This window comes from Epinephelus moara, chromosome 3, assembly GCF_006386435.1.
Source record: "Epinephelus moara isolate mb chromosome 3, YSFRI_EMoa_1.0, whole genome shotgun sequence".
In the NCBI taxonomy this organism is placed as follows: Eukaryota; Metazoa; Chordata; class Actinopteri; order Perciformes; family Serranidae; genus Epinephelus; species Epinephelus moara.
In genome coordinates this window covers 34,427,205-34,440,426 of record NC_065508.1, presented here as the reverse complement: position 1 = coordinate 34,440,426, position 13,222 = coordinate 34,427,205, and the positions used below count along the sequence as shown (strand labels likewise).

At 38.8% G+C, this 13,222-nt stretch overlaps 1 protein-coding gene across 3 annotated transcripts in view; it reads right to left on the bottom strand.

Moving 5' to 3' along the window:
• Window positions 1-13,222, bottom strand: part of LOC126386634 (RAC-beta serine/threonine-protein kinase-like) — a 22,976-nt gene that overhangs the window by 4,684 nt on the left and 5,070 nt on the right. For all 3 annotated transcript variants that reach the window (XM_050039098.1, XM_050039107.1, XM_050039116.1), the window contains exons 5-12: window positions 12,735-12,885; window positions 10,483-10,614; window positions 8,881-8,946; window positions 6,831-6,899; window positions 6,574-6,696; window positions 5,138-5,266; window positions 2,155-2,369; window positions 1,984-2,071 (exon numbers count right to left, since the gene is read on the bottom strand). In XM_050039098.1, the coding sequence (XP_049895055.1) occupies window positions 1,984-2,071; window positions 2,155-2,369; window positions 5,138-5,266; window positions 6,574-6,696; window positions 6,831-6,899; window positions 8,881-8,946; window positions 10,483-10,614; window positions 12,735-12,885 (973 nt within the window). The remainder of the gene's footprint in view (window positions 1-1,983; window positions 2,072-2,154; window positions 2,370-5,137; window positions 5,267-6,573; window positions 6,697-6,830; window positions 6,900-8,880; window positions 8,947-10,482; window positions 10,615-12,734; window positions 12,886-13,222) is intronic.

Genomic DNA, 13,222 nt, shown 5'->3' with positions numbered 1-13,222 from the left:
ACAGGTGGAGCAAGCGGCAAATTGGTATGAAAGCTGGTTCAGGGCATATTCGTCCATTTATGAATAAATATGGAGTGGAAACGCTCATGCATGTGCACCAAGTTCCTGTGTTGACATCCTGTCGCTAGGCTACATCTTCTTCTTCTTCTTCTTCTTCTTTTTCTACTGTTTAATGGCGGTTGGCAAACAGCGAATTGGCCCATTACCGCCACCAACTGGTGGAGTGTGGATCAAAATGACTATTACTATTTGTGTTGGGTCCCGCTGGGTCCCAATGCAGCCCTCTATGTCAGAGTACAAAAGTTACCCGGGCCATGGCCCCCCTGGCCCCCCCGGTTCCGCGGTCTATGACTTCATCATTTTATCCTATTAGACATTTGCATTTAATTTTGCCATTATTAGCGTATGAATTCTTGAGTTGTGGCCAAAAATATGTTTTGAGAGGTCACAGTTGTCTTGACCTTTGACCACCAAATTGCAGTTTATTTTTTCAAGTTTAAGTCCAAGTCCAAGTCCAAGTGGATGTTTATGCCAAATTGAGGAAATTCCCTCAGAGCCTTATTAAGATATGGAGTTCACGAGAGAGACTGATACAAGGTCAGATTGACCTTGACCTTTCACCTCAAAATTCTAATCAGTTCCTTGTTGAGTCCGGTTGGAAGTTTGTGCCATATCTGGAGAAATTTTGTGAAGGTGTTCTTAAGATGTCATGTTCACAAGAATGAGACAGATACAGGTCCCAGTGACCTTGACCTTTGACCACCAAAATCTAATGAGTTCATCATAGGGTTGCAGCGATATACAGGTTTCAAGGTAAACCGTGGTATGAAAACTGACGGTTATCATACCATGTACATTTTCTTTTTTACAGTGTTGAAAAAAATGCAACTGGATGAAGAATCTCACCTTTATTTTAGTTATTTTCAAAAGGCTTTTTAGTCATACTTTCATCAAACAAAAAAAAAGATCCAAATTTCAATTATAGTATTAAATTATCTGCTTAACTTAAAAAAGCCCGTCTGTTTTTACCCCTTTAAGGGTCATTGTAACTGATAGTAATATTAAGTCTGTAATACTGTGATACCGCAGTATTTTCTGAGACGGTCATCATACCGAGAAAATCTCATACCATTGTAACCCTAGTTTCTTGTTCAGTCAAGCGGATGTTTGTGCCAAATTCCCCCAAGGCGTTCCTGAGATATCATGTTCATGAGAATTGGACAGATGGACGGATGGATGTACATACATACGTACCTATGTACGGACAACCCGAAAACACAATGCCTCCGACAATGGCTATCGGTGGCACAGAGGCATAAAAATATATCCAATAGGGGGGAGATCAGAGCTGTATCATTCCGACACTGTGATTTTCTTTGAGAACTTTGAATTTTTTTTTACAACATAAACATAACTACACACAGCTGCACTCAACAGGGTTACTATGTTGTTAATGTCATCCTTCATGACTGAGCCTTCATTGAGAACTGTTTATCTATCTTATGCTTCCAATTTGGACATTTAAAAGCGGCTAGAAGCAGTTAGCAGCTAACTCGAAGAAGAAGAACAGCAACTAAAGACATCCACGAATTGGGGAGACAATGAGGTGCGGGCACTCCTTACTCTCCAAGCAGAGGACGAGACCAACCACCATATAACAGAGATGGTAAATGATTGTTATGCAATTGTTATTGTTTAGAAAGCACTGCTAGATTGCACGATATATGTCATGCTAGATGCCAATGCTGTTGTGTTAGACGACACGCCCGTCACGACTCTTTTGCTTCTGGAACGTCAGCATGTTGTCAAAAAGTACACACTGGAGCAGCATTCTGCGAACGTTGTTTTGTTCTGATAAAAAAGCGAAGCCAGCAGGATGTAAGGTCTTCATTGCGGCAGTACTGTGGCATCTCTGTGTAAAAAAAGGCTTGCGACTTAAAAGCAAACCTCCGTTTCACTTCCTCTAGCATGAGAATATCTTACCTTCTTCTGTACCACATCCTGCCAGTTGATGGTGATGAAAAATTTGTGACTCATTACTTCTTTGGCATCATTGGGACCTCCACCCAGCCTGTCAGTCCAAAAAATATCATGTAAGAATTAAGCAGGTATTTCCAAAATTAATACACACACAGGATCAACCCTGACACATACCTCTGTTTGGGGTCCTTCTTGAGCAGGCCAGCCAGCAGGGACTTGGCCTCAGGTGACAGGTTCCTGGGGAAGCGGATCTCCTCCATGAGGATGAGTTCAAACAGACGCTCATGGTCCTGGTTGTAGAAAGGCAGACGGCCGCACATCATCTCATACATGACTACACCCAGACCCCACCAGTCTACCGCCCGGCCATAGTCATTATCTTCTAGGACCTGTGAAACAGACATTTGCCTGGTTAAAAATTATTTCAGGAACAACAGGCTCAGATGCCTCATGAACAGGTTGCTTTTATTCCGAAGTTATTATACATGCTCTTACTGAAATGCTTGTTATATAGTACCAAAAAAAAGGTCTTTTTTGAAGTAGAGGCTACAGCTTGCGGTGGTGTTTTAAGTGTTGGAACAAATTCCTGGTACTGCTACCTTTAGCTGCAACCCATTTGTGCCATATTTTGCAGAGGATAGTAATTTGTTCCACATCTGCTCCCCTGAAATCTACACATTTTAAATGTTCCACTTATGAGCTGGAGACAAGAGTTAAGTTCTTGCATGCAGAGAAAATGCACAGATGTGTTGTAGTGTCTCAGCTAAAACACTAAACAACTTAGAGAGGCACCCGAAGAGCACAGACCTCCACCAAGGCCAGAAGTCAAGTCTTTTATGATATGCAAGTCTGCAAGCACAACCACGATGTACGTCTGGATATATACCAGGAGATCTATTTCAAAAACTGTCAAAATTATGTAAAAATATGGTCATTTGGACTTTTAATATGTACTTCTTAATTCTAAATATCTATTTTTTCAGTAAGATCTCTTGTGGAGTTTACTGCAGAAAATTTAAATGTGGATGTGAGTAAGAGTTTATTCAGTTGTATGATATGCATGTATTTAAATTTCCATAGCCATACCTTAGTTTAAAAAAATAAATAAAAATAGCATTGTTACAGCTGTGGCAGTAATACAAAAGTGTACCTATTCTACCACGACACCACTGTACCTGAGTGCTCCATAACAACTGCTTTCTGCATGATGTTTACATGTGTAGGTTTGCCCAGAGGACTACTAGTACCTGTGAATTTGGATATAGTCATCATTTCTGTGATGGTTATGAATTGTAACTATTGAACTTTACTACCATCTACTGGCTATTAAGATGTATGGCATTTATTCAGCTGAGTGATACTCTTGAGTATACAGAGTATACCCACAGTCCGACTTTCTATTAGTCAAAAGGCCATTGGAAGATAGAATGGTAACCTACTCATCTACCTCGTAGTACATCCACCTCATCAACTGCCACTACACCACTGGCTGTAGCCTATGCTCTATCTCGCAATGTTAATGAAATAGAGAAATAATTTGTGTATTGGCCCCAAGAATCAGATCCATTCCAAAATTTAAAGGGTCCTTCCTGGCCCATGGTACAAGTTTCCATAAGGACTTATGAAAATTAGGCAAGTAGTTTGTCTGTCATCCTGCAGACAAACAGACAAACAAACCAAACTAAAAACATAACCTCCTTGGCGGAGGTAACAAAGGAAAGACATTTTGTAAACTGTATGATGACATGTTAATGATAAGATCCAGGGGAAACAAAAGCACAGATGACAAATTGAGGTTATTCTAAATATGTAAATTTCAGTAATCTTTTTCTATAAATGCCTTCTGTTTGTTAAACCTGGCATTCTCAGTTTTAGATAACTGCAAACATTCAAACATGTGTGATTAACATCCAAATTTACAACCTTCTGCATGCACAGTGTATTCTCCCATCACATGTGCAGCACCCACCTCTGCCAACACTACTGCACTGTCTGAGCCAAAGGACCCAGTGCTCCTTATGTAACTTTTAACTATATTACTGGAGTAAATATATTTTAAAATTCTTATGATATTTAATTTAACCAGCAGACAGCAGCCCAAGGCAATGTACACAGATAACTTAACAACTTGTACATTTTGCTGCTAACAGTTACCATGTGGGATGTAGCTTGATTAAGCATGCTAATTCAGGAGTTTTAATTAATCTATTCCCATTGATTTTTCCCTTTTTCCCTTTCTTTTTTAAGTTGGTTATTTACTTCAAACCATAAGTTTACATACAGCCCTCATTGTTGCCACCTTTCCCCATTAGTTAACTTGCCAGCTAGCTAACTCACCACATCATGTTTCACATGCTATATAATAAGACAAATGCATGTATTATATCTGCATATATTATGGTAAAGATTTGTTTCTATCTGCATGTCATGGTAAATATAGCCTGAGCAAATGACCCTTTTATTAATGTTATTTCCCATTTATACCCATAAATTCCAGTTAATTCCCACAGAAAGTTTTAACTTGAATATTCCTGGAATTTTGAAACCCCGGTTACAATGCTGTTAAATGGGCATACTTTTTAACAAAACATGTCACAAGACCTGGTGTAATTTCCCCTTCAAATAATTTCACTATTCAAAGGTGCGGTTTTTATATTGAAATTATACAAAAATTGAAAAATTCTAGAGCTTAACTTCCCTTAGAAATTTTCGATTTTTTTTCCTGACCCTTTGCAGCCCTAGCAGGGCTCGAAAATACTTTTGTCTGCACACACACACAGCTGCATGTAACTACATGTATTAGATGTGCCATCATTTTTTTTTACCTGCACCAAAAATATGTTTTACCGCACCATTCTGGTTGGGACCAGTCTGGCCCCGCTGGACCCGTACAGTAATGTAGGGTGAAACTACTTCATATTTTATATGGTCATAGGAACATATTCAGAAATAAATAAACAGATAAATAAATTGATATCACTGACTGAAAACTGATATTACACACATTGTTATCATATATAGTTATATGTATATTTACATTTCATGAAAATATACTGTAGGTAATGGAGACACTGAGTGTGTGGGAAAATGTGACTGCTTGTCTAGAGGTTAAAAACTGTGCTGTACATGTGCCACCCAGTCAGTTTCAGTGCCTTACCTCAGGTGCGAGATATTCCGGAGTACCACAGAAGGTTTTCATGGTAGCGTCTGGGGTAATTCCCTCCTTACAAAGACCGAAATCGGTGATTTTGATGTGACCGTCTTTATCCAGCATCAGATTCTCCAGCTGAGAGAGAGTGGAATGACATACACATCAGATGTAACTCTTAAGATCATGGATCTAATGACAGATTCTGGGGTTAGAATTTATTATTTTAACAAATACAACAGATCATTTGATTAGGTCACTGATAGGGCTGTAACACTTCATGTGTTTGCGCTAAACCGTCACAGTACAGTCTGGTGCACACAGCTGCACGCATAATACACAGTATGTAGACTGATGCACTCAATGCAGAACTAAATTCCACAAGATTCACAAACACTGATTTTTTTTAATGTGAAACTGCTTTGTTTAGTGTTTATAGCAGTTTGGATCACCATTTGTTTTGGAGAGGAAGAGACCTCTGCAGATAATGTGGCTCCTGGTAAAAACCTCCTGAACATCTGGATCAGAAATTAGGTAAGCACACATTAGCGGGTGCTAGGCTAGCAACCCATCTGCAACAAAGTGAACAGCATAGGAGAAACTGATTTTTTTTTTTTTAACATGAAACTCCTTTATTCAGTGTTATACCAGTTTTAATCACCAGGTCCATTTGTTTTGGAGAGGAGGAGACCTCTGCAGATAATTTATCTCCCCCCAAAAAACCTGCTTAACAATTAACACTGAAGGAATTCCAATTCTGAGAAGTTTCAGCTGGTTGCAAACTGTAATCTTTATCGGTACATGCCGCTAAATCCCCCTTAATCTTACACACTGTTCCTTGAAATTAAGACTGAATTTTTGTGGCAGTTGGTTGGCACTCCTGTCACTTCGAGGCTTACTGGCCAAATGTGTAAGTCCACTTGATACGATTGTTACATGTCAACAACCAGCACAAGTTTTCCTACATTTTTACTAAAAACAATTCATAAAGAGCAAAAATTTTGAGAGATAAAGCAACTTTAACATAAATTTATCTGAAGATTTTACTGCTCCCCTCCACTCTAGCTGTTATATCCCCCACCAAACATTTAGTCCCATACATACCTATTTTAAAATTTGAAATGGTCTTCAAAAAAAAATCTTAAATTTTTAAAATCCGTGCTGGGTATCAAAATGGCCATTGAGCCGAATAAAGTCCCATGTCATATGAGCTGTTTAAGAAATTAGAAATTAAACTTTGATTGATGTATCAAAACAATTAACACTGCAACTGCTATTTAAAGCTTCTAAATGCTTGAGCTCTTTTCTAAGAAGTCATCTTTATTGAACCTTTTAAAATGTCCAAGTAAAATCTAAAATGAGAATCCTTCACATCATCTTCTCTGAAGTCATGATACAAACCCTGTATGGATACTGTATATTTCAGAACTGATGGGAGTATTCACCTTCAGATCACGGTAAACAACGTCACGTGAATGGAGGTACTCGAGCGCTGACACAATCTCGGCACCGTAGAAGCGAGCCCGGTCTTCTGTGAACACTCGCTCCCGTGACAGGTGGAAGAAGAGCTGAAAGAGGCGAGAGCATATGGAGTCAGGACTCACCTCTTAGAGAAGATCTGTTCGTGCACAGCAAGCTGTTGACAACTAGTGTTATTAATGTATCTCCATGTGACTGTGACTGTGTGCATGTGAGGTCTCACCTCGCCTCCATTGGCGTATTCCATTACAAAACAGAGTCGATCGTGGGTTTGGAAGGCATATTTCAGTGTCTGCAGGAAGAAGCAAAGAGAGGATTTCCGCACACTTACATCTGTGCAATACTTCACTTTAGTGTTTAGTGTCTGCAGGAAGAAAATGGTAACAAATTACAGGTAAATACTAACAAACAAATGTAAGGGTTGCCCCCTAAATGAGGATGATTCACATCATCAGTTGTGGAGCTCCTGACTTCAGTTTAAGATGCATGACTCAAAAAGCGACTAGAAGCACCACTTTGTTGTTGTATGCCTCCACAAACCCATCAAGTTTCAGTTACAGTTTACATTCATGTCTGTGAAAACATGGATGCTTCACACACATCGTTCCATCTCATCTTCACATCTTTCTAATTGGTTCATCATTGAGTACAAGTGGACGTTTGTGCCAAATTAAAAGAAATTCCCTCAAGGTGTTCCTGAGTTATTGTGTTCATGAGAATGAGACAGATGAGTACATAGGGACCTTTAACCACCAAAATCTCTTTTTTTTTTTTTTTTTTCTTTAAAGATATTTTTTGGGCATTTTTAGCCTTTAATGGATAGGACAGACAAGTGTGAAAGGGGGAGAGAGAGAAGGAGTGACACGCAGCAAAGGGCCACAGGCCGGAGTCGAACCTGGGCCACTGCGGCAACAGCCTTGTACATGGGGTGCCTGCCCTACCACTAAGCCACCGACGCCCCAACCACCAAAATCTTAACAGTTCATCCTTGAGTTTAAGAGGGCGTTTGTGCCAAATTTGAACAAACTCCATCGAGGCATTCTTGAGACATTGCATTCACGAGAATAGGATGAACAGACATATGTGCACATGGACGTATGGACGAACAACCCAAACACATAAGGCCTCCTGCCTTGGCTGTCACAAGAACAGAGGCGTAAATAAAATGACACACATGTCCAACAGTTATGTAATAAGACTAAGGGTTGTTTTCAGCCCTCTTAGCGGACTCAGAGCAATGACTCAGTATTATTTTGCATATATGTGAAGACTCCAAGAGTCCTCCAAAAGTTTATCTGAAAGACAGGGGCTTCATGACCACACTGCAGTGCCACATCAAAGTATAAAAACACTATATCAATACAAAATAAATACAGGCTATAGTGTGAACAGAAAGAGGACTGAGTCCACTTTCAAATGAACTGAGAATGTGAACACAAAAATAACTGCGTCCCTTTTCTGTCGGTCCACTTTTTGGTCCACTTTCAGAGGACTGAGTTCAGCTCATTTAAAAAGGACTATATGTGAAAACACCCTAAGGCTACATTCACACTGCAAGACTTCATACTTCAATTGGATTTTTGACTAAAAACTTTTTATTTTCCCTTTGGCTGTTGTTTTTGTTTTTTGAAAGTGGCCATTATCAGATTTTAGTGGGAACTGGTCAAGGTCCTGAAATCACTGGAATGCGCAAAAGAACAAAAACAAAAATTAAATGTTTGAAATAAAGTATATTTAATTTAACTATTCTTTTTTACTATTTAGGATACTAACATTTGACAATTTGTACTAAACACATATCAGAGTTGAGGCTACTGGGATGGGATGCAGGTCTTTGGTCATTGAAGTATTGGACAAACTAACATTTTGACCTGATGTTGGTGCTAAATGAAAAGTTAGAGGATCACCGACTTATTACAATTCATCCTGAGAGTAAGATCAATGTTCGAACCAAATTTCATGGCAATCTCTCCAATAGTTGTTGGATTTAAATGGTGGACCCACAGATGCTGCCATCTACATAATATCTGCTAGAGTGGCTAAAAAGCACAGTGTGTGTGTGAGCAATACATGCTGGTAAGAATTACTGTATGTTGAGCCAAGTGCCTGGTGAAATCATCCAATAGGGGATCAGCACATAGAATTTTCAGACTGACCTGAGGACCATTTGGCTCATGAAATTGAAAATCTCAAGTGAGTGCTGGCTGCTCTGACACAGCATTGGGCTTACTTACAGAGCCCTGTCAAGTGAAGTCATTTGTAAGTATTCTTACCGTGAGGAAGGGATGTCGTGTATTTTGTAACACTCTGCTTTCTGTAACTGTATGGGCCACCTCATCCTGCCAACAAACACAGTATTGTTAGCAACACAGAAAAAACATGCAATATATAAAAGGTAAAACTTTACTTAAAAGAACAAGAGGCATCAAGATGGTAACTATCCGGTTTGTTATTGTCTTTGATTTAATCTGCAAAGTGTCCAAATTTTCAAACAGCTGGGGTGCAAGAAAGAAGATGGCATATACAGTAGTCTCTTATTTCATGCTGCCAAATCGCCCCAAAATCAGCAACAGTCCAGTACATCATCACCATGGAACCAGCAGGGGGTAGTTCATTTGCAATGTAGTTTAAACACCCAGGAGTCCTCGTTGTGCACCACCAACATCCACCATAACGTGATGCCGGTCTGGTCTAAGTGTATTGAGTGATACTAGTGACATTTCAATGGCAGTGCAGCACTAGATGTCATGCGGATTACTGTTAATTTATTATGCTGATCTGTTCTGTACGACATCTATTGCACGTCTGTCCGTCCTGGAAGAGGGATCCCTCCTCAGTTGCTCTTCCTGAGGTTTCTACCGTTTTTTTCCCCGTTAAAGGGGTTTTTTTGGGGAGTTTTTCCTTATCCGCTGCGAGGGTCATAAGGACAGAGGGATGTCGTATGCTGTAAAGCCCTGTGAGGCAAATTGTGATTTGTGATATTGGGCTTTATAAATAAAATTGATTGATTGATTGATTGATAGATTTTACCTTGGTAGTACAAGGAACCTTTTTCATGAATCACTAGACATATTTTGGGATTTAAAAATAAAAAATCAAACAATAGCATAATAATATACTGTATTTTCAAGACTGTTATTTCCAAACCATTTCCAGGCTTGGAAAATAGTTATTCTAATTTCTTAACCTTTGCAGAAGTTTCATGACTGTGGGAACCCTGGACAAATGCTTTTTACACAAAGAAATAAATAACTTGATGTAAAATATTTAATGTCAAATTTAAAAGAAGGTACCACTAAATTTAATTAAATTAAATAAGGGATTCTTTCCAGACACAACTTAAGGAGTATAATGCAGTTACTGTTTACTGTGTTTTTAAAATTTGATGTCTTTACACAGTCAATAACATTTTACAAATGGGAGTATGTCTGTTTTCTTTAATGGTGTAGATGGTTAAATTAATAAAAACAGTGCGTTCACAAATTGCTCCTTAAGACACATTCTTGTGTCCCTGTTTTGTTATTTTGTGTGGTAATAAAATTATAAAATGTATGTGTTTTTGTCTAAATGTAACAAAATGGCTCTAAATGTGTCCATAGTATAATCTTAATTAATTAATTCTTATTTTCAGTCTGACATAATATTGCAACACTGAAATTAGCCACTCTGCTGTTCTCTAGTGTTCCTCCTTCTCTCTCTCTCTCTCTCACACACACTCTCACTCTCACACACACACACACACACACACACACACACACACACACTGCAGCATTCATGGTATAAAGGTGCAAAGTGTCTTGGAGCAAAAGCATGGCAGAATGAGAAGAGTGACTGCGATAGCTAAAATGAAGTGCTTCCACACACATCCTACTTACCTTGGCTATGATGACCTCTTTGCGCAGTATTTTCATGGCATAATGTACTCCGGTGGACTTCTCTTTAACCAGAATCACCTTTCCAAACGTCCCCTTCCCGAGCAGTTTCAGGTACTCAAAGTCACTCATTGTCTGCAATGTACACAAGGCCGAGGTGTGAGAATTAAACTGGGATATGGATTTCAACAAATTTTGTAAAGAATTGATTCAACTTAAATAAATAAATAAAAAAAACGCATTAAATCTTGAGACAGGGATGAGTGTTTCATACAAGTCACGCCTCATATCTTCACAGCCTGGAGGAATACTATGCTTCCTGCTGTTGTTAGTTTATTCTTCTTTTACAACTAGTAATAGAGGATGTCTCTCTTTTTAGAAAAGCTTTTATGAAATTGAAATGTGCAAAGAATAAGATGCCTGCTAAATGTTTGGTATGGTTCAATAAAGATGGTGTCTATAATAATAATGTATTAAAATTTATTTTCCTAATTCTATAAAATTGCTTTGGTCTTTAAATAACTGACCAAATGACTAGGGTCCACTGTTACTGGTTCCCAGTCTCAGCCATTGGCATACTGTTAAAACTTGACCCTAGTTGTTGATTATAGCTAAAAGAAATTGCTTTCTTTTTTAAACTAGAATTACCACCTCACGCACCAGTCAAGTTGTAGTTTTAGTTGACATCCATGTCTATGAAAACATGGATGCTGAGCAAACCTCTCCCCGGCAGCACAGGAGATCTATATGATCAGCACAGTTTCAAGGTCAGCATCCAAGATTTGTGTCACCAGTTCAGCATCTGACCTGAGTTGAGTTTTTGTCAAAATTAGTGTATGAATTCCTGAGTTTTGTCCAAAAACATGTTGGTGAGGTCACTTCGACCTTTGAACACCAAATTCTAATCAGTTCATTGTTGAGTCCAAGTGGATGTTTGTGCCAAATTTGAAGAAATTCCCTAATGGTTTTCTTGAGATATCATGTTCATGAGAATGAGACTAACAAGGTCACAGTGACATCGACCTTCAACCTATGACCACCAAAAGCTAATCAGTTCATCATTGTCCAAGTGGACATTTGTGCCAAATTTGAAAAAATCCTCTCAAGGCGTTCTTTTTAGAAAGACCAGTGACATCTATGACAAAATATGTTGGGCCTAAAGCAGGAATAATTTACCAACAGATTAGTTCTTAAGATTAATGTATAAGAGATTTCAGAGAACCAATTTTCTCCTATTTAGAATTTCCTAATATGACTATAATTCAAAAGCAGTCCAGACCCTTGTATGAGTCATGTACAGATGGTCTGCCTCTCTCCACTGGGGAAAAACACTCATTTGACTTCACAACTATAACGCCGTAATCTGAATGAAATTGGGAGTTTAAAACATGCTACTGAAAATCAACAAAAATAACGGTGAAATTATAAACAAAACCTTTAAGCGCCTATAATTGCTATTTCTATGGTAACAACACATCAAATGACAATCTGGAAACAAGGTGAGTCAAAAGCGTCTCTGGTAGTGATGGACCCACAGAGATTTATCAGCTGATTCTGCAGATCCCCTCAGCTTTACAGAGCTTTGTAGCGAGTTTCAATTCATTATTTAACTGTCACCGTATAGACTTAAAGGTGATGAAGTCAATGTTGTATTACAATTTGTTTCTGCTGCTAAGAGGCCCAGAAAATCTGTCATTGCAGGTTTAACATTAAATGAATATCCCATTGCATGTAGTTTTTAAAGGAACAGTTCAGCTCCAGATCAAAAATACACATTTTTTCCTTTTATCTGTAGTGCTGTTTATCAGTCTAGATAGTTTTAGTGTGAATTGGGAGTTATTGGCTGTAGAGGTGTCTGCCTTCTCTCCAATGTAGAACTAGATGGCACTTGGCTTGTAGTGCTCAAGGTACCCAAAAAATACATTTGAAAAAATGAACAGTAATGTGTCTTTCCAGTAATTATGACTCAAGACAATCCACAGACCTTATTGAAAACAGTTTCATTTAGGAACTACACCCAGCAACCACATCATCATTAATGGACGAGAGGCTTCTGCTCATGTAAACATTAATGGCGTCCTCCTCAACTGAGCTGTAACGTTAGCTAGCTCAGTGGTGCTGGGTGAGCTAGCAGTAGATTTTCACGTCTCTGCAAGGACATAACTAAATATTGCCAAAATGCTGTTGCAGTCCTACAATTTTTTAGATCAGATCAAATGAGCTCACAATATTCTATGTCCCCAACTTTGTCTCACCACTTTGGAGCGGTTCTTGGACAACAAAACCTCCATCTCCTCCAGGCTGCTTTCGCTGGGTGAGCCGAACAAATCCATTGGTTCCTCCTCCTCCTGTTCCCGCATCTTCAGACTATTTGCCACTGACTGGATTGCCCGCATCCACTCCTCTCTGAAAGGGAAAAATCCCAGATATTGTCAGCCATTACATCAAACAAATGGACCATGTTTTGGAGAGACTTTTACACACACAAGGTGCAGCTGCATGCCATCGAAATTCCAAAAATAAATTCACCATAGTTTGACACAAGCCCAGTAGAAACATGGCAGCTTGCTTGATATACAGTATCTCACATAAGTGAGTACACCTCTCCCATTTCTGCAAATATTTCATTTTATCTTTTCATGAGACAACACTATAGAAATGACACTTTGATATAACTTAAAGTAGTCAGTGTACAGCTTGTATAGTAGTATAGATTTACCTTCCTCTGAAAATTACTCAAAAC